This window comes from Nerophis ophidion, linkage group LG28, assembly GCF_033978795.1.
Source record: "Nerophis ophidion isolate RoL-2023_Sa linkage group LG28, RoL_Noph_v1.0, whole genome shotgun sequence".
NCBI lineage: Eukaryota > Metazoa > Chordata > Actinopteri > Syngnathiformes > Syngnathidae > Nerophis > Nerophis ophidion.
The window spans coordinates 31,020,439-31,038,966 of NC_084638.1; the positions used below are offsets into that span (position 1 = coordinate 31,020,439).

The 18,528-nt window shown below is 41.4% G+C and overlaps 3 protein-coding genes across 3 annotated transcripts in view; 1 reads left to right on the forward strand and 2 right to left on the reverse strand.

The window, feature by feature from the left end:
- Positions 1-5,143, reverse strand: part of LOC133545682 (organic cation/carnitine transporter 2-like) — a 28,087-nt gene extending 22,944 nt beyond the window's left edge. Inside the window, exon 1 of the mRNA XM_061891488.1 lies at positions 4,468-5,143. Within this exon, the coding sequence (XP_061747472.1) occupies positions 4,468-4,875 (408 nt within the window). The 5' untranslated portion in view covers positions 4,876-5,143. The remainder of the gene's footprint in view (positions 1-4,467) is intronic.
- LOC133545681 (solute carrier family 22 member 4-like) overlaps positions 1-18,528 on the forward strand; it is a 145,246-nt gene that overhangs the window by 29,031 nt on the left and 97,687 nt on the right. The window lies entirely within an intron of this gene.
- Positions 14,695-18,528, reverse strand: part of LOC133544880 (organic cation/carnitine transporter 2-like) — a 37,819-nt gene continuing 33,985 nt past the window's right edge. The window contains exon 10 of the mRNA XM_061890106.1: positions 14,695-14,936. Within this exon, the coding sequence (XP_061746090.1) occupies positions 14,843-14,936 (94 nt within the window). The 3' untranslated portion in view covers positions 14,695-14,842. The remainder of the gene's footprint in view (positions 14,937-18,528) is intronic.

The window sequence follows — 18,528 nt, forward strand, 5'->3', positions numbered from 1 at the left end:
GATATTCCGGGACCGGTAAAATTTTGAAAAAAACTTTGAAAAATAAAACAAGCCACTGGGAATTGATTTTTATTGTTTTTAACCCTTTTGAAATTGTGATAATGGGAACATTATCACCAGACCTATGTAAGCGTCAATATATACCTCGATGTTGCAGAAAAAAGACCATATGTTTTTTTAACCGATTCCCGAACTCTAAAAGGGTGAATTTGGCGATTTAAACGCCTTTCGGAGCAATGACCTTTCACCCGTGACGCCATTTTCTCCAACACACTACACACACCAAGTCAAATCAGCTCTGTTATTTTCCGTTTTTTCGACTGTTTTACGTACCTTGGAGACATCATGCCTCGTCGGTGTGTTGTCGGAGGGTGTAACAACACGATCAGAGACGGATTCAAGTTGCACCAGTGGCCAAAAGATGCGAAAGACCCTCGTTTGTTCTGCACACTGTACCGACGACAGCTATGCTACGACAGAGATGGCAAGAATGTGTGGATTTCCTGCGACACTCAAAGCAGATGTATTTCCAATGATAAAGTCAACGAAATCATAAAGGTGAGTTTTGTTGATGTTATTGACTTATTTGCTAATCAGACATATTTGCTTACAGCATGACTGGAAACTAATCGATGCTAACATGCTATTTAGGCTAGCTGTATGTACATATTGCATCATTATGCCTCATTTGTAGCTATATCTGCATCCAGCCTTTCCCTCCACCCACATTTAATGCCAAACAAACACATACCAATCGTTGGTTAGAAGGCGATCGCCAAATTCGTCTGCGCTTTCTCCCGTGCCGCTGTCTGTCGTGATATGGCTCAAAAGCTTCTGTTTCTTCTTTAATTTCGTTTTCGGTACCTGCCTCCACACTCCAACAATCCGTTTTAATACATGCGTTTTCTGTTGAATTGCTTACGGCACCGAAATCCGAGTCTGAATCCGAGCTACTATGCTCTACCTTTCTGGGCTATCCGCCATGTTTGTTTTTGGTGGCTTCACGCAGTGACGTCACAGGACAATAGACGGGTGGATACAGCGATGGTGTAAATCAGGCACTTTGAAGCCGTTTTTCGGGATATTGCGTGATGGGTAAAATTTTGAGAAAAACTTAGAAAAATAAAATAAGCCACTGGGAACTGATTTTTATTGGTTTTAACCCTTCAGAAATTGTGATAATGTTCCCCTTTAAGATCTGCTGTGTAGTTTTTAAAGTAGTGACAAATCTCTGGTTACTAGTTAGTCAGGAATCTTGCATGTGCTCAAAACCACCACCAGGTGGCATCCGTGAGCAGATAATTCTGAACCATCTCTTTCGGTTTCTTTTGACGAATAGGGTTTTTTTTACATTCAAGTTGTTGTTGTTTCTTTTAACAGTAACAACTGGCAGGTCAGTTTAAAAAATCTTACTGTAAAATGTACGATTATTGATTTTTAGAGCATATTACTGTAAATGGAAAACGGTTACACATTTTTTTAAAAAGTAAAAAAATTACTGTGAAATTTACTGTTTTATTTTTTTACGTAAATAAAAAAAAAATGTTTTTTTATGGTAAAATTCGAGCAACTGAGCTGCCAGGTTTTTGTAGAACCGTACATTTTACGGTGTATTACTGTACTCAGTGGCCTAGTGGCTAGTGTCCGCCCTGAAAATGGTAGGTTGTGAGTTCAAACCCCAGCCGAGTCATACCGAAGACTATAAAAATGGGACTTTTTTGAGTGCTTGGCACTCAGCATCAAAGGTTGGAATTGGGGGTTAAATCACCAAAAAAGTATTCCCGGGCGCAGCCACCGCTGCTGCCCACTGCTCCCCTCCCAGGGGGTGATCAAGGGTGATTGGTCAAATGCAGAGAATAATTTCGCCACACCTGGTGTGTGTATGATAATCATTGGTACTTTAACTCAACTTAAATGGCAAAACGGTACAGCAATTCAATCTAAAATTTTTTACTGTAAAATCTATAGTGTTTTTTACAGAATATACTGTAAATGGAAAAACATTAACACATTTTTCAATTGCCAGAATTTTACTGTAAGATTAACTTTTTAAAATTTTTTGGGGTGAATAGAATTTTTTTTTTTTAATGCTGCAATTTTACTGTTAAAAAAATCGCCAGTTTTTACCAAAAATACAACAAATTGTAGATTTTAAGGTGTGTTACTGTAAATGGTGAAACGGAAATGGCAGCTCTGTTACCAGAATTTTACTGTAAAATGTAATGTTTTGTTTTGTTTTTTCTGAAAAGAGAAAAAAACTATGCCAGTTCTTTTACCATTAAAAACAACAACCGTACATTTTACGGTGTATCACTGGAAATGGCATTTCAGTCTGAAAGATTTTACAGTAAAATGTACTATGTTTTTTACAGCACATTAGAGTAAATTAGAAAAACAGTTCCACATTTTTTTTACAGTAAAAAAATTACTGTAAAATGTACCGGGTTTCTTTTACGTAAATTGAAAAATGCTTTTTTGTGGTAAAATTCTAGCAACTGACCTGTCAGGTTTTTGTTTCTAATACAAAAACAAAAAACATACATTTTAAGGTGCATTACTGTAAATGGCAAAACGGCATGGCAATTGAGTCTCAATAATTGAATATAAAATGTACAGTGATTTTTTACAAGATATACTGTAAATGGAAAAACATTAGCACATTTTTCATTTGCCAGAATTTTACTCTAAAATTAACTTTTTTTTATTATTTTGTGTAAATACAAAAAAACTATTTTAATGCCGCAATTTTACCGTTAAAAAAATCACCAGTCTTTACCGAAAATATAACAAATTGTAGATTTTAAGGTGTGTTACTGTAAATGGTGAAACGGAATTGGCAGCTCTGTTACCAGAATTTTACTGTAAAATGTAATGTTTTGTTTTGTTTTTTTATGAAAAGAGAAAAAAAACTATTTTCAATGTAAAATTCTGGCAACTGGGCTGCCAGTTCTTTTACCAATAAAAACAACAACCGTACATTTTACGGTGTATCACTGGAAATGGCAAAACGGTATGTTATTTTCAGTCTGAAAAATTTTACAGTAAAATGTACGATGTTTTTTAAAGCACGTTACTGAAAATAGAAAAACAGTTCCACTTTTTTTTTACAGTAAAAAATGTACTGTTAAATGTACCGGGTTTCTTTTACGTAAATTGAAAAATGCTTTTTTTATGGTAAAATTCTAGCAACTGAGCTGTCAGGTTTTTGTTTCTAATACAAAAACAAAAAACATACATTTTAAGGTGCATTACTTTAAATGGCAAAACGGCATGGCAATTCAGTCTCAAAAAATTGAATGTAAAATGTTCTGTTTTTTTACAAGATATACTGTAAATGGAAAAACATTAGCACATTTTTCAGTTACCAGAAGTTTACTCTAAAATTAACTTTTTTTTATTTTTTATGTGAATAGAATTTTTTTTTTTTTTTTAATGACGCAATTTTACCGTTGAAAAAATCGCCAGTTTTTACCGAAAATACAACAAATTGTAGATTTTAAGGTGTGTTACTGTAAATGGTGAAACGGAAATGGCAGCTATGTTACCAGAATTTTACTGTAAAATGTAATGTTTTTTTTTGTTTTCTATGAAAAGAGAAAAAAACTATTTTTAATGTAAAATTCTGGCAACTGGGCTGCCAGTTCTTTTACCATTAAAAACAACAACCGTACATTTTACGGTGTATCACTGGAAATGGCAATTCAGTCTGAAAGATTTTACAGTAAAATGTACTATGTTTTTTACAGCACATTACTGTAAATAGAAAAACAGTTCCACATTTTTTTACAGTAAAAAAAATTCTGTAAAATGTATCTGGTTTCTTTTACGTAAATTGAAAAATGCTTTTTTATGGTAAAATTCTAGCAACTGAGCTATCAGGTTTTTGTTTTTAATACAAAAACAAAAAACATACATTATAAGGTGCATTACTGTAAATGGCAAAACGGCATGGCAATTCAGTCTCAAAATATTTAATGTAAAATTTACAGTGTTTTTCAAGATATACTATAAATGGAAAAACATTAGCACATTTTTCAATTGCCAGAATTTTACTCTGAAATTACCTTTTTTTAATTTTTTATGTGAATAGAAAAAGTTTTTTTTAATGCAGCAATTTTACCGTTAAAAAAATCACCAGTCTTTACCGAAAATACAACAAATTGTAGATTTTAAGGTGTGTTACTGTAAATGGTGAAACGGAAGTGGCAGCTCTGTTACCAGAATTTTACTGTAAAATTTATTTTAATTTGTTTTTATGTGAATAGAAAATGATTTTTTAATAACGGAATTTTACCATTAAAAAGCGCCAGTCTTTACCTAAAAAATAACAAATTGTAGATTTTGAGGTGTGTTACTGTAAATGTACACAACTGTAATGAGAAGTCATTCCTTTGATGTCAGGGAAATTGTTCTTAAAGATGGATCTTAGATTAGTTTCAAGACCCCGACCAAAGATCTCTGGCTCACCTCGGTGACTATTGTCGACTCGTAAATGTCTTTGCTGTACGTCCACCCGTCTCGACAGCCCTCCAAAGGTATCTCCGCCACATCGACCCCCACATGTGGGACGATGGCATTTTCCGAGTAGTTCTTGACCATCGCCAGGTTGAGTCTGAAGCAAGAGCTGGGCTTCTCGGCGCCGTCCACCGTCTCCATGGGGATGGTCACGTTCCTCCACGCCTCGCTCAGGTTTGCGCTTTCGGGGATGTAGCACTGGTGAGGCGGCGTGTCGCTCACAAATACGATATAGATTTTAGTGAAGCCATTGGGAAAGATGCTTATGGCCAGCGCGAGGAAAACCCTACGCTGAAACGCGCCCCAGGGACCCAGAAATGATGTGATGCTATCATAGTCTCTGACTTTCAGGTCGCCCATTTTTTAAAACATTGGTCTGTTTCTGAGTTACTGTCTGCGCAGGTATGAGCAACTAAAGATCACACACCTGAGGTCAAAGATTATATTGCTGCGTCATCAGTCTCGTTACACAGTTACAGCCTCGTCTGCACTTGTTACCCTGTAAGACAACACAGTCCTCGGGGAATTGGCCTTGAATAATTTGTGCAATGTATGTCAATCATTAACTTGATGCCGTAAAGTGTTATGAATCTACTTTTAGAACATCAGTTCTTCTAAGTTTTTCCTTAAAAGTCAGAGCAGTATTTAAAGGCCTACTGAAACCCACTACTACCCACCACACAGTCTGATAGTTTATAAATCAATGATGAAACATCAACATTGCAACACATGCCAATACGGCTTTTTTAGTTTACTAAAATGCAATTTTAAATTTCCCGGGAGTTTCGTCTTGAAAACGTCGTGTAATGATGAGGTGTATGCAAGACGTCACGACCCCCCCACCCCCCTCCCTGCGTGGTTGAGGTGGGCGGGGTTTGGTGCTCGCGGGGTGTATAACATAGTCAGGAAGTGTCATAGATGCAAAGGGTTTTGGGTATTTGTTGTGTTGCGTTTATGTTGTTACTGTGAGGATTTTCTCCCGAAATGTGTTGGTCATTCTTCTTTTGTGTGGGTTAACAAAGTGGCGCATATTAATAGGAGTTTTAAAGTTGTTTATATCACAACCGTCAGTGTACCCTGTGTCACCCAGAATGCCTTCCAGTCGTGTGCGTGCATCTGCGGAAGCCTCTCACAACATGTTGCTGGACTGGCGAACAGTTTGCACAAGTTGTAGAAGGTTTTTAAGGCAATGGCTTCATAGCATGCCCTTACTCTTGTCATCTGGGTGACCACCAGCAGATATTGGCGAGAATGGTTGCGGCTCCCATTGTCTTCCTTATTTTGTGAAACGGGTCCAAATGGCTCTTTGAGTGGTAAAGGTTGCCGACCCCTGCTCTACATGTACATGTATATGTACATAACTTAAAAAATAAATAATACAAAAAAATACCTCCCTCTATCAAAATGTAAAAATAGAGATAAAAGCATCATGTAATGACTAAAAGCTGACACGTTTACATTAATAATGAATAAAAAAAAGATTTATATATGTTTATACATATATACATATATATATATATTATTACACAAACCCTGTTTCCATATGTGTTGGGAAATTACGTTAGATGTAAATATAAATGGAATACAATGATTTGCAATTCCTTTTCAACCCATATTCAGTTGAATGCACTACCAAGACAATATATTTGATGTTCATAAACTTTATTTATTTTTTTTGCACATAATTAACATAGAATTTCATGGCTGCAACACGTGCCAAAGTAGTTGGGAAAGGGCATGTTCACCACTGTGTTACATCACCTTTTCTTTTAACAACACTCAATAAACGTTTGGGAACTGAGGAAACTATTTATTGAAGCTTTGAAAGTGGAATTATTTCCCATTCTTTTTTTTATGTAGAGCTTCAGTCGTTCAACTGTCGTATTTTACGCTTCATAATGCGCCACACATTTTCGATTGGAGACAGGTCTGGACTGCAGGCCGGCCAGGAAAGTACCCGCACTCTTTTTTTTTTACAAAGCCTCGCTGTTGTAACACGTGCTGAATGTTGCTTGGCATTGTCTTGCTGAAATAAGCAGGGGCGTCCATGAAAAAGACGGCGCTTGGATGGCAGCATATGTTGTTCCTAAACGTGTATGTAACTTTCAGCATTAATGGTGCCTTCACAGATGTGTAAGTTACCCATGCCTTGGGCACTAATGCACCCCCATACCATCACAGATGCTGGCTTTTGAACTTTGTGTCGATAACAGTCTCGATGGTTCGCTTCCTCTTTGGTCCGGATGACGCGACGTCGAAAACAATTTGAAATGTGGACTCGTCAGAACACTTTTCCACTTTGCATCAGTCCATCTTACATAATCTTGGGCCCAAAGAGGCTGGGGGCATTTCTGGATGTTGTTGATAAATGGTTTTCGCTTTGCATAGTAAAGCTTTAAATTGCACTTACAGATGTAGCGATGAACTGTATTTGATGACTGTCACGTGAGGGTCGCATCTTAATGCGGGATTGTTCTCCCGGAATGCAGAACGGACGGCTCCGGACCAAGACGTGTGGTAGGAAATGATTTATTTACAGTAACTCATAAAACTCATAGGACCAAAAAAGTGGATGCGTGCCGGTCGCACGTAGAAGCTAAGGCTAAACACTTAGCACAGAAAACTGACAAGACTAACGTGGTCAAAACATTGGCAAAAACTCGAGACTAGGCAGAAAACTCACGTGAAACAGGTTGCATGCAGCAAACGCAATGAAGGCAGAACGAGTGAGAACAAAGATAGGCTTAAATAGAGTCTCTGATGAGTAACAGGTGTGCGTGCACGGCAGGTGAAAATCAAGTAACCATGGTGACGAAACTAACTCATAAGGTGCACTAACAACAAAGGGAGTCCAAACAAACAGAAATAGCACAAAAACATGATCAGGACCACGGATTATGACGATGACAGTGATTTTCTGAAGTGTTCCTGAGCCCATGTGATGATATCCTTTAGAGATTGATGTCGGTTTTTGATACAGTGGCGTCTGAGGGATCGAAGGTCCCGGTCATTCAATGTTGGTTTCCGGCCATGCCGCTTACCTGGAGTGATTCCTCTAGATTTTCTGAACCTTTTGATGATATTATGGAGCGTAGATGTTGAAATCCCTAAATTTCTTGCAATTGCACTTTGAGAAATGTTGTTCTTAAACTGTTTGACTATTTACTCACGCAGTTTTGGACAAAGGGGTGTACCTCGCCCCATCCTTTCTTGTGACAGACTGAGCATATTTTAGGAAGCTGTTTTTATACCCAATCATGGCACCCACCTGTTCCTAATTAGCCTGCACACCTGATGCTCCTCTCTGAGCTGCTACATTACCGTGGTAGAAGAGTTTGCGTGTCCCAATGATCCTAGGAGCTATGTTGTCTGGGTGCTTTCAGGCCCCCTGATAGGGTCTCCCAAGACAAATAGGTCGTAGGTGAGTGATCAGACAAAGAGCAGCTCAAAGACTTCTATGGAATTACAACAAAATGGGCTCAGATTTTCCTTGCCCGGACGCGGGTCACCGGGGCACTGCTCTGGAGCCAGGCCCGGAGTTGGGGCACGATGGAGAGCGCCTGGTGGCCGGGCCTGTTCCCATGGGGCCCGGCCGGGCACAGCCCGAAGAGGCAACGTAGGTCATCCCTCCAATGGGCTCACCACTCATAGGAGGGGCCATAGAGGTCGGGTGAAATGTGAGCTGGGCGGCAGCCGAAGGCAGGGCACTTGGTGGTCCGATCCTTGGCTACAGAAGCTAGCTTTTGGGACGTGGAACGTCACCTCACTGGGGGGGAAGGGGCTTGGGCTAGTGCGCGAGGTAGAGAAGTTCCGGCTGGATATAGTCGGACTCACCTCGACGCACAGCATGGGCTCTGGAACCAGTTTTCTTGAGAGGGACTGGACTCTCTTCCACTCTGGCGTTGCCGGCAGTGAGAGGCGACGGACTGGGGTGGCAATTCTGGTTGCCCCCCGGCTTAAAGCCTGCACGTTGGAGTTCAACCCAGTGGACGAGAGGGTAGCTTCCCTCCGCCTTCGGGTGGGGGGACGGCTCCTGACTGTTGTTTGTGCTTACGCACCAAACAGCAGTTCAGAGTACCCACCCTTTTTGGGTACACTCGAGGGAGTACTGGAAAGTGCTCCCCCGGGTGATTTCTTGTCCTACTGGGGGACTTCAACGCTCATGTTGGCAACGACAGTGAAACCTGGAGAGGCGTGATTGGGAAGAATGGCCGCCCGGATCTAAACCCGAGTGGTGTTTTGTTATTGGACTTTTGTGCTGGTCACAGTTTGTCGATAACAAACACCATGTTCAAACATAAGGGTGTCCATATGTGCACTTGGCACCAGGACACCCTAGGCCGCAGTTCCATGATCGACTTTGTAGTTGTGTCATCGGATTTGCGGCCTCATGTTTTGGACACTCGGGTGAAGAGAGGGGTGAAGCTTTCTACCGATCACCACCTGGTGGTGAGTTGGCTGCGATGGTGGAGGAGGATGCCAGACAGACCTGGCAGGCCAGAGCGCATTGTGAGGGTTTGCTGGGAACGTCTGGCAGAGTCTCCTGTCAGAGAGAGTTTCAACTCCCACCTCCGGAAGAACTTTGAACATGTCACGAGGGAGGTGCGGGACATTGAGTCCGAGTGGACCATGTTCCGTACTTCTATTGTCGAGGCGGCTGATTGGAGCTGTGGCCGCAAGGTTGTTGGTGCCTGTCGTGGCGGTAATCCCGGAACCCGTTGGTGGACACCAGCGGTGAGGGATGCCGTCAAGCTGAAGGGGACCGGCGCGTGTGTTCCAACTATCGTGGAATCACACTCCTCGGCCTTCCCTGTAAGGTTTATTCAGGTTTACTGGAGAGGAGGCTACGCCGGATAGTCGAACCTCGGATTCAGGAGGAACAGTGTGGTTTTCGTCCTGGTCGTGGAACTGTGGACCAGCTCTATACTCTCCGCAGGGTTCTTGAGGGTGCATGGGAGTTTGCCCAACCAGTCTACATGTGCTTTGTGGACTTGGAGAAGGCATTCGACCGTGTCCCTCGAGAAGTCCTGTGGGGAGTGCTCAGAGAGTATGGGGTACCGGACTGTCTTATTGTGGCGGTCCGCTCCCTGTATGATCAGTGTCAGAGCTTGGTCCGCATTGCTGGCAGTAAGACGGACACGTTTCCAGTGAGGGTTAGACTCCGCCAAGGCTGTCCTTTGTCACCGATTCTGTTCATAACTTTTATGGACAGAATTTCTAGGCGCAGTCAAGGCGTTGAGGGGTTCCGGTTTGGTAACCGCAGGATTAGGTCTCTGCTTTTTGCAGATGATGTAGTCCTGATGGCTTCATCTGACCGGGATCTTCAGCTCTCGCTGGATCGGTTCGCAGCCGAGTGTGAAGCGACCGGAATGGGAATCAGCACCTCCAAGTCAGAGTGCATGGTTTTAGCCCGGAAAAGGGTGGAGTGCCATCTCCGGGTTGGGGAGGAGACCCTGCCCCAAGTGGAGGAGTTCAAGTACCTAGGAGTCTTGTTCACGAGTGGGGGAAGAGTGGATCGTGAGATCGACAGGCGGATCGGTGCGGCGTCTTCAGTAATGCGGACGTTGTATAGATCCGTTGTGTTGAAGAAGGAGCTGAACCGGAAGGCAAAGCTCTCAATTTACGGGTCGATCTACGTTCCCATCTTCACCTATGGTCATGAGCTTTGGGTCATGACCGAAAGGATAAGATCACGGGTACAAGCGTCCGAAATGAGTTTCCTCCGCCGGGTGGCGGGGCTCTCCCTTAGAGATAGGGTGAGAAGCTCTGTCATTCCGGGATTAACTCAAAGTAAAGCCGCTGCTCCTCCACATCGAGAGGACCCAGATGAGGTGGTTCGGGCATCTGGTCAGGATGCCACCCGAACGCCTCCCTAGGGAGGTGTTTAGGGCACGTCCAACCGTTCGGAGGCCACGGGGAAGACCCAGGACACGTTGGGAAGACTATGTCTCCCGGTTGGCCTGGGAACGCCTTGGAATCCCCCGGGAATAGCTAGACGAAGTTGCTGGGGAGAGGGAAGTCTGGGCTTCCCTGCTTAGGCTGCTGCCCTCGCGACCCGACCTCGGATAAGCGGAAGATGATGGATGGATGGACCTGTGGGATGTTCCATATATGTGTTTGATGAGAATTCCTCAACTTTATCAGTATTTATTGCCACCTTTCCCAACTTCTTTGTCACATTCTAAAGTTAATGATTATTTGATAAAAAAAAATGTTTATCAGTTTGAACATCAAATATGTTGTCTTTGTAGCATATTTAACTGAATATGGTTTGAAAATGATTTGCAAATCAGTGTATTCCGTTTATATTTACATCTAACACAATTTCCCAACTGATTTGGAAACGGGGTTTGTATACTGTATGTATTTATGCATGCATGCTTTGGAGCCCCTGCCTCGATAGAAAATCATGTTTGCCTTGTTGCCCTAAAATACGAGCCCTCCTTCAGGGCAACACTTGCCTTGACCTTAAAAAGTTAAAATCCGTTGTCTGGGGCGATAAATTAAATGATATGATACGGTAAAATCCCATGATGATATCGGTAATACTCGTTCCAATCATCCCCATCACTGGCCACGCCACCTCCAATAATGAGCAGATAAATGTCTGGGGTCAACAGGATCCCTGGCGTCCGATACTTCTATAGTATAGTATATACTACATCTGAGCCAACGATCAATTCGATGAAATGACAAAACATTTGCGCTAGTAATGATGTCATTGGAACACTAACAAAGTTAGCAGTTAAATGAAAGGAGTGAGCATCCCAGTAAACAAACTCAAGACTTTATAGACAAGTTGTGGTAGGGCTGGGCGATATATCGATATACTTGATGTATCGCAGGTTTGTCTCTGTGCGATATAGAAAATGACTATATCGTAATATTCAAGTATACGTTCTCATGCAGTTGCTTTTAGCTGCGGGCATTAAGCTACAGGCTCTTCCCACTCTTTATTTTCTTTCCTTCTTACAGACAGCAAGCGCTCCTTCTTACATACGTCACATACGTTTAAGCCCTTGCGGAGCAGAGAGGTAGCAGCATGGGTAACATTAGCTGTGGTATGAGTGGTAATACGAGAGAGAGAAGGTGCGAGTCTGGTAACGAAGGAAGAATTAATTCCCCCAAAAAACAGTACTGGGTCCATCGTTTAGCGGTGGTTTGGCTTCAAGTGGGAATATGTCGGACAACCGTAATTTGTCAATTGTGGGGCAAAAGCGTTGATACCAAAAGTAGCATTACTGCTATTGTGTAGCATCATTTGAAAAGTCACCTGCTAGAGAATGAAGAGTGCGTACTCCGCATGTCACCATCTCCATCCGGTGCCACACCGACAAAATGCCGAGGCAACCATTTCCACATCAACACCGTATGAAAAAAATAGTGAACAACATAAGGAGATGGTCAAGACTTGGACTTGGGCGTGGATTGTTTTCCCGAGGTGCAAAGCGAAAGTTGGAGCGGGCAAGGCGTGAAGGTAATGACATGATTTAATTTTAACTAAAAAACAGGATCAAACAAAAGGCGCTCACAAGGAGGTACAAAAACTTGGCAGTGAAAACAAAACTTGCACTAAGGCAAAACTATGAACATAAAACAAAAACAAAATCTTGCACTATGGCATAAATAACGAAAAGCTTACTTGGAACGGAACGAGAACGGGACATGGATCATTGGCATGGTTCACTACAAGGTGCGTAGCAGGTGATAGATGGTGATGTTGCCAGGCTGACTACCTTGCACCTGTGGCTTAAATAATACTGTGGTGATTAGTGAAAGCAGGTGCGTGGCATGGGGACAAGGTGAAAAAGAATGGTGACAAAAACAAACAAAAGTGCCCAAAGAGTCCAAAAAAAAAACCGAACATGACTTAAACAGAACATGATCACACAGACATGACAGAGATAACGTCCACAGGAACCTACCACATAGCGGTTTGGTTTTCTATTATGCAGCTCATTTTTATATGAGTTATTGAACTATCTTGTGTGACATCATGCACAAAAGTGCGCTTTATTTGTTTCAAACTATTGTAGTGGTGTTCTGTACAAAAAGTGCAGTTTAATTTATTGTTGTTTTGATATGTCATCTTAGTGACATCATGCACAAAAGTGCACTCATAGCTTCTTTTAAACTGTCTCTGACAATCTTGCACTTTCTGTTTTGAAATGAAATGAATGTTTGTGCCACTGCTTAATAACTGTTTAATAAATAAAGTTTTGGTCAATTGACTTAGTTGGGATTTCCCTCTCTGCATGAAAGTTCAAAATGAGCATATATTAATGCAGTATGAACAAAAATGTTTTAATGTAGACACATAGAATCATCATACTGCTGTGATTATATGCATCAAGTGTTCATTCAAGGCTAAGGCAAAATATATCGAGATAATATCGTGTATCGTGATTTGACCTAAAAATATCGAGATATTAAAAAAAGGCCATATCGCCCAGCCCTAAGTTGTGGGAACCTTCCCGACAGAAGTTAACGGAAGGATGCCAGCTTCACGTTCAAAATGAATCTGCAACATCAAATATTGTTCTCCTCCAACAACATCGCGCTATTAATCGCACACTGAGACTCCACGGAAGTAGAAGCGATTGAAATTAAGTGAAACGAAACGATCAGCTCCGTTAGCTCGAAAGGGAACATTTTCAAAGCAAAGTCCATGAAGTTAGCACCATGTTTCCCGAGCCGAACGCCTCTAGCGCGCTTCAGTATTCAGGAAGTAAGCAGTTGCCTGAAATGCATTAAATAAATGACAGTTTTTCGGTAATTAAAACTTCAAACCATGTTATTAGCCGTCTGGAATTTTACCGCAACAATACACCGTTTATTGTTGCATCCCTAGTCCATTAACAAGTAAAAAGTCAAGGGCGGTCATGGCATGTTTTTGCCGTAAATGCTGGTCATTTTTTAGGGCATTGCTAATATTCACAAGGCTGGCATTTGCACTGGTTAAATTAGAGCCCTGGTCTTGTGCCAAAGTATATTTTTGACATGTTAGAACCAAATGAACCTTCTTGAGCTCTGAGAACCTAACGGAGTGTTCTCCTGTTGACATGTTAGAACCATATGAACCATCTCGGGCTTTGAGAACCCCGGGGTGTGTCCTCCTGCTGACACGTTAGAACCATACGGAACATCTCGGCCTCTGAGAACCCCAGGGTGTGTCCTCCTGCTGACACGTTAGAACCATACGGACCATCTCGGCCTCTGAGAACCCCAGGGTGTGTCCTCCTGCTGACACGTTAGAACCATACGGACCATCTCGGGCTTTGAGAACCCCAGGGTGTGTCCTCCTGTTGACACGTTAGAACCATATGAACCATCTCGGGCTTTGAGAACCCTGGGGTGTGTCCTCCTGTTGACATGTTAGAACCATCTGAACCGTCTCGGGCTTTGAAAACCCCAGGGTGTGTCCTCCTGTTGACAGGTTAGAACCATATGAACCATCCTGGGCTTTGAGAACCCCGGGGTGTGTCCTCCTGTTGACACGTTAGAACCATATGAACCATCTCGGGCTTTGAGAACCCCAGGGTGTGCCCTCCTATTGACACGTTAGAACTATATGAACCACATTGGGCTCTGAGAACCTCATGGAACGAATCTTCTGCTGGTACCCAGAGCCAGAAACAAACATGGTGAAGCAGCGTTTCACTTTTACGTTCCTAAAATTTGGAGTAATCTTCCTGGAGATGGTAGACAGGCCTTAACGCTGGCAATGTTCCAGGCTGAAAACACTTTTATTTGATTATGTTTATGACAAATTTAAGTATTTAATCTACACTCGTTGATTTTAATTGTGATTATTTTTATGATAGTTCTATTTTCATTTTTACATTTTATTTCGTCTTGTAATTTTTTGTAAAGCACTTCTCCTTGTGTACGAATTGTGCTCTATAAATGAACTTGTCCTGCCTACTATCGTTTAAGAGCCCTCCTCCCAGCTGTAAGGAAATAATGGAACTGTCAAAGTGTCAAAACCTGGGATGTTCATTGTGTTTTTATCTGTCTGGAAGATAGAACAACTGAACAGTCCTGCAGACTCGGCCTGGTTATTGAACACCAGACTTTATAGTTCCTAATCTTAAAGGAGTGTTGTTTTATACCGTTATTAGAGGACAGGCGTGCCTGGTTGAGCAAATCTGTTAACCAAAAAGCCCTTGTGAGGTTTCATCTGTTTTATTTACAGTAATTAAAGACCATTGAGGTATCCTTTATTTCAACATTAAACACAAATGGATTAGCAGATATCAACCTAGTCCAAAATAGCTTTTTAAGCTCGCCTTTGATTCACAACCATGAATGGTAGCATCTGAAGAGTCTATGCAGTGTCAGATTTGGCTTCATGTTGCTTTGCCGGGTGTCCACTTCCACCATTTTCAACACATTTCTTCTTTTTGGGTCCACTGCACAACCTGCAGAGTTTACATACAGCAATGTTAATATTTGGTTACATGTCTCTTGGCAAGTTTCACTACAATAAGGCGCTTTTGGTAGCCATCCACAAGCTTCTGGCTAGGGTTGGGTATCGACTATAGAGTATCGATTGGAACCGGAATTAACTTTCCGATGGTACTGATTCCGAATCGTTTAAAAGATTACATTTCGATTCCTGGTTTCGATACCCGGTCCGCCGACCGGAAAAAAATAAGAAGAAGCCGCTGAACACCAACGAAGAAGCGCCCACCGCCGGAAGTGTTAGCATAGCCGAGCCTATGTAGCCGAGCGAGTCAGTCAAGCATGTTTAGTGGGCGTCGACGGTCGAAAGTGTGGCTTTATTTTACAAAAAAAAAATGAAATATCGGCGAAATGTAACACGTGCGACAGCACTGTTTCGTGCTTAGGAGGGTGCACGTCGAAAATGATGAAGCACCTCTGAGTTCATAGAGTACAAATAAATGCGTGTCCCGTCTTGGACAGGAGACACTATCTGTCCAGAACGCTCACGCATCCTGCCTGAGAAGGCGGATATGCTCATTTTCCTAAACAAGAACTGTCTCTGATTTTATACTGTACCTGCTGCTAATCTGGACTGGATTTTGCAAGTTGTTTCTTATTATTTATTTGCTTTTCTGCACCAGGTTAGCCCATCAGTGGGAGCACGGTAACATGTTTAAGTACCTGCAGCATCATACACTTGTGTGTGTAAATGTGTTTTCATGAGGTTTCCTGCAGCATCATGCACTTATTTATGTGTAAATGTGTTTTCATGAGGTTTCCTGCAGCATCATACACTTGTGTGTGGAAATGTGTTTTCATGAGGTTTCCTGCAGCATCATACACTTGTGTGTGGAAATGTGTTTTCATGAGGTTTCCTGCAGCATCATACACTTGTGTGTGGAAATGTGTTTTCATGAGGTTTCCTGCAGCATCATACACTTGTGTGTGGAAATGTGTTTTCATGAGGTTTCCTGCAGCATCATGCACTTATTTATGTGTAAATGTGTTTTCATGAGGTTTCCTGCAGCATCATACACTTGTGTGTGGAAATGTGTTTTCATGAGGTTTCCTGCAGCATCATACACTTGTGTGTGGAAATGTGTTTTCATGAGGTTTCCTGCAGCATCATACACTTGTGTGTGGAAATGTGTTTTCATGAGGTTTCCTGCAGCATCATACACTTGTGTGTGTAAATGTGTTTTCATGAGGTTTCCTGCAGCATCATACACTTGTGTGTGGAAATGTGTTTTCATGAGGTTTCCTGCAGCATCATACACTTGTGTGTGGAAATGTGTTTTCATGAGGTTTCCTGCAGCATCATACACTTGTGTGTGGAAATGTGTTTTCATGAGGTTTCCTGCAGCATCATGCACTTATTTATGTGTAAATGTGTTTTCATGAGGTTTCCTGCAGCATCATACACTTGTGTGTGGAAATGTGTTTTCATGAGGTTTCCTGCAGCATCATACACTTGTGTGTGGAAATGTGTTTTCATGAGGTTTCCTGCAGCATCATACACTTATTTATGTGTAAATGTGTTTTCATGAGGTTTCCTGCAGCATCATACACTTGTGTGTGGAAATGTGTTTTCATGAGGTTTCCTGCAGCATCATACACTTGTGTGTGGAAATGTGTTTTCATGAGGTTTCCTGCAGCATCATACACTTATTTATGTGTAAATGTGTTTTCATGAGGTTTCCTGCAGCATCATACACTTGTGTGTGGAAATGTGTTTTCATGAGGTTTCCTGCAGCATCATACACTTATTTATGTGTAAATGTGTTTTCATGAGGTTTCCTGCAGCATCATACACTTGTGTGTGGAAATGTGTTTTCATGAGGTTTCCTGCAGCATCATACACTTGTGTGTGGAAATGTGTTTTCATGAGGTTTCCTGCAGCATCATACACTTGTGTGTGGAAATGTGTTTTCATGAGGTTTCCTGCAGCATCATACACTTATTTATGTGTAAATGTGTTTTCATGAGGTTTCCTGCAGCATCATACACTTGTGTGTGGAAATGTGTTTTCATGAGGTTTCCTGCAGCATCATACACTTGTGTGTGGAAATGTGTTTTCATGAGGTTTCCTGCAGCATCATACACTTATTTATGTGTAAATGTGTTTTCATGAGGTTTCCTGCAGCATCATACACTTGTGTGTGGAAATGTGTTTTCATGAGGTTTCCTGCAGCATCATACACTTATTTATGTGTAAATGTGTTTTCATGAGGTTTCCTGCAGCATCATACACTTGTGTGTGGAAATGTGTTTTCATGAGGTTTCCTGCAGCATCATGCACTTATTTATGTGTAAATGTGTTTTCATGAGGTTTCCTGCAGCATCATACACTTGTGTGTGGAAATGTGTTTTCATGAGGTTTCCTGCAGCATCATACACTTGTGTGTGGAAATGTGTTTTCATGAGGTTTCCTGCAGCATCATACACTTATTTATGTGTAAATGTGTTTTCATGAGGTTTCCTGCAGCATCATACACTTATGTGTAAATGTGTTTTCATGAGGTTTTCAAAAATAAAGCTCTCTTGATGAATGTGTAACCCTGTGAAAATGTATTTCTTAATTGGTAATATTTATATTCAAGTTCATAGATTCTATATTTATATTCTAGTTGAAAACAGCCCTATGAGGAATTTATAGTAAAGTTCATAAAAAGGTAATAGAATTGAAATTGATGGAGAATGTCAGACTATTTCATTCAGAAAGACTGCAGGTTAGCTAGCTCATTTAAATTATCCTAAACTTTTTTTTGACCCTGCCTTTTATTTAAATTTTTTTTAAAAGAAAGAATCTGAATCGAGAATCTTCAGGAATTGGAATCGAAACAAGGAATCGGAATCGTTCGAATTCTAACGATACCCAACCCTACTTCTGGCAAGCTTCTGGTTGAATTTTTGACCACTCCTCTTGACAAAATTGGTGCAGTTCAGCTAAATTTGTTGGTGGAAATGTGTTTTCATGAGGTTTCCTGCAGCATCATGCACTTATTTATGTGTAAATGTGTTTTCATGAGGTTTCCTGCAGCATCATACACTTGTGTGTGGAAATGTGTTTTCATGAGGTTTCCTGCAGCATCATACACTTGTGTGTGGAAATGTGTTTTCATGAGGTTTCCTGCAGCATCATACACTTATTTATGTGTAAATGTGTTTTCATGAGGTTTCCTGCAGCATCATACACTTGTGTGTGGAAATGTGTTTTCATGAGGTTTCCTGCAGCATCATACACTTGTGTGTGGAAATGTGTTTTCATGAGGTTTCCTGCAGCATCATACACTTATTTATGTGTAAATGTGTTTTCATGAGGTTTCCTGCAGCATCATACACTTGTGTGTGGAAATGTGTTTTCATGAGGTTTCCTGCAGCATCATACACTTATTTATGTGTAAATGTGTTTTCATGAGGTTTCCTGCAGCATCATACACTTGTGTGTGGAAATGTGTTTTCATGAGGTTTCCTGCAGCATCATACACTTGTGTGTGGAAATGTGTTTTCATGAGGTTTCCTGCAGCATCATACACTTGTGTGTGGAAATGTGTTTTCATGAGGTTT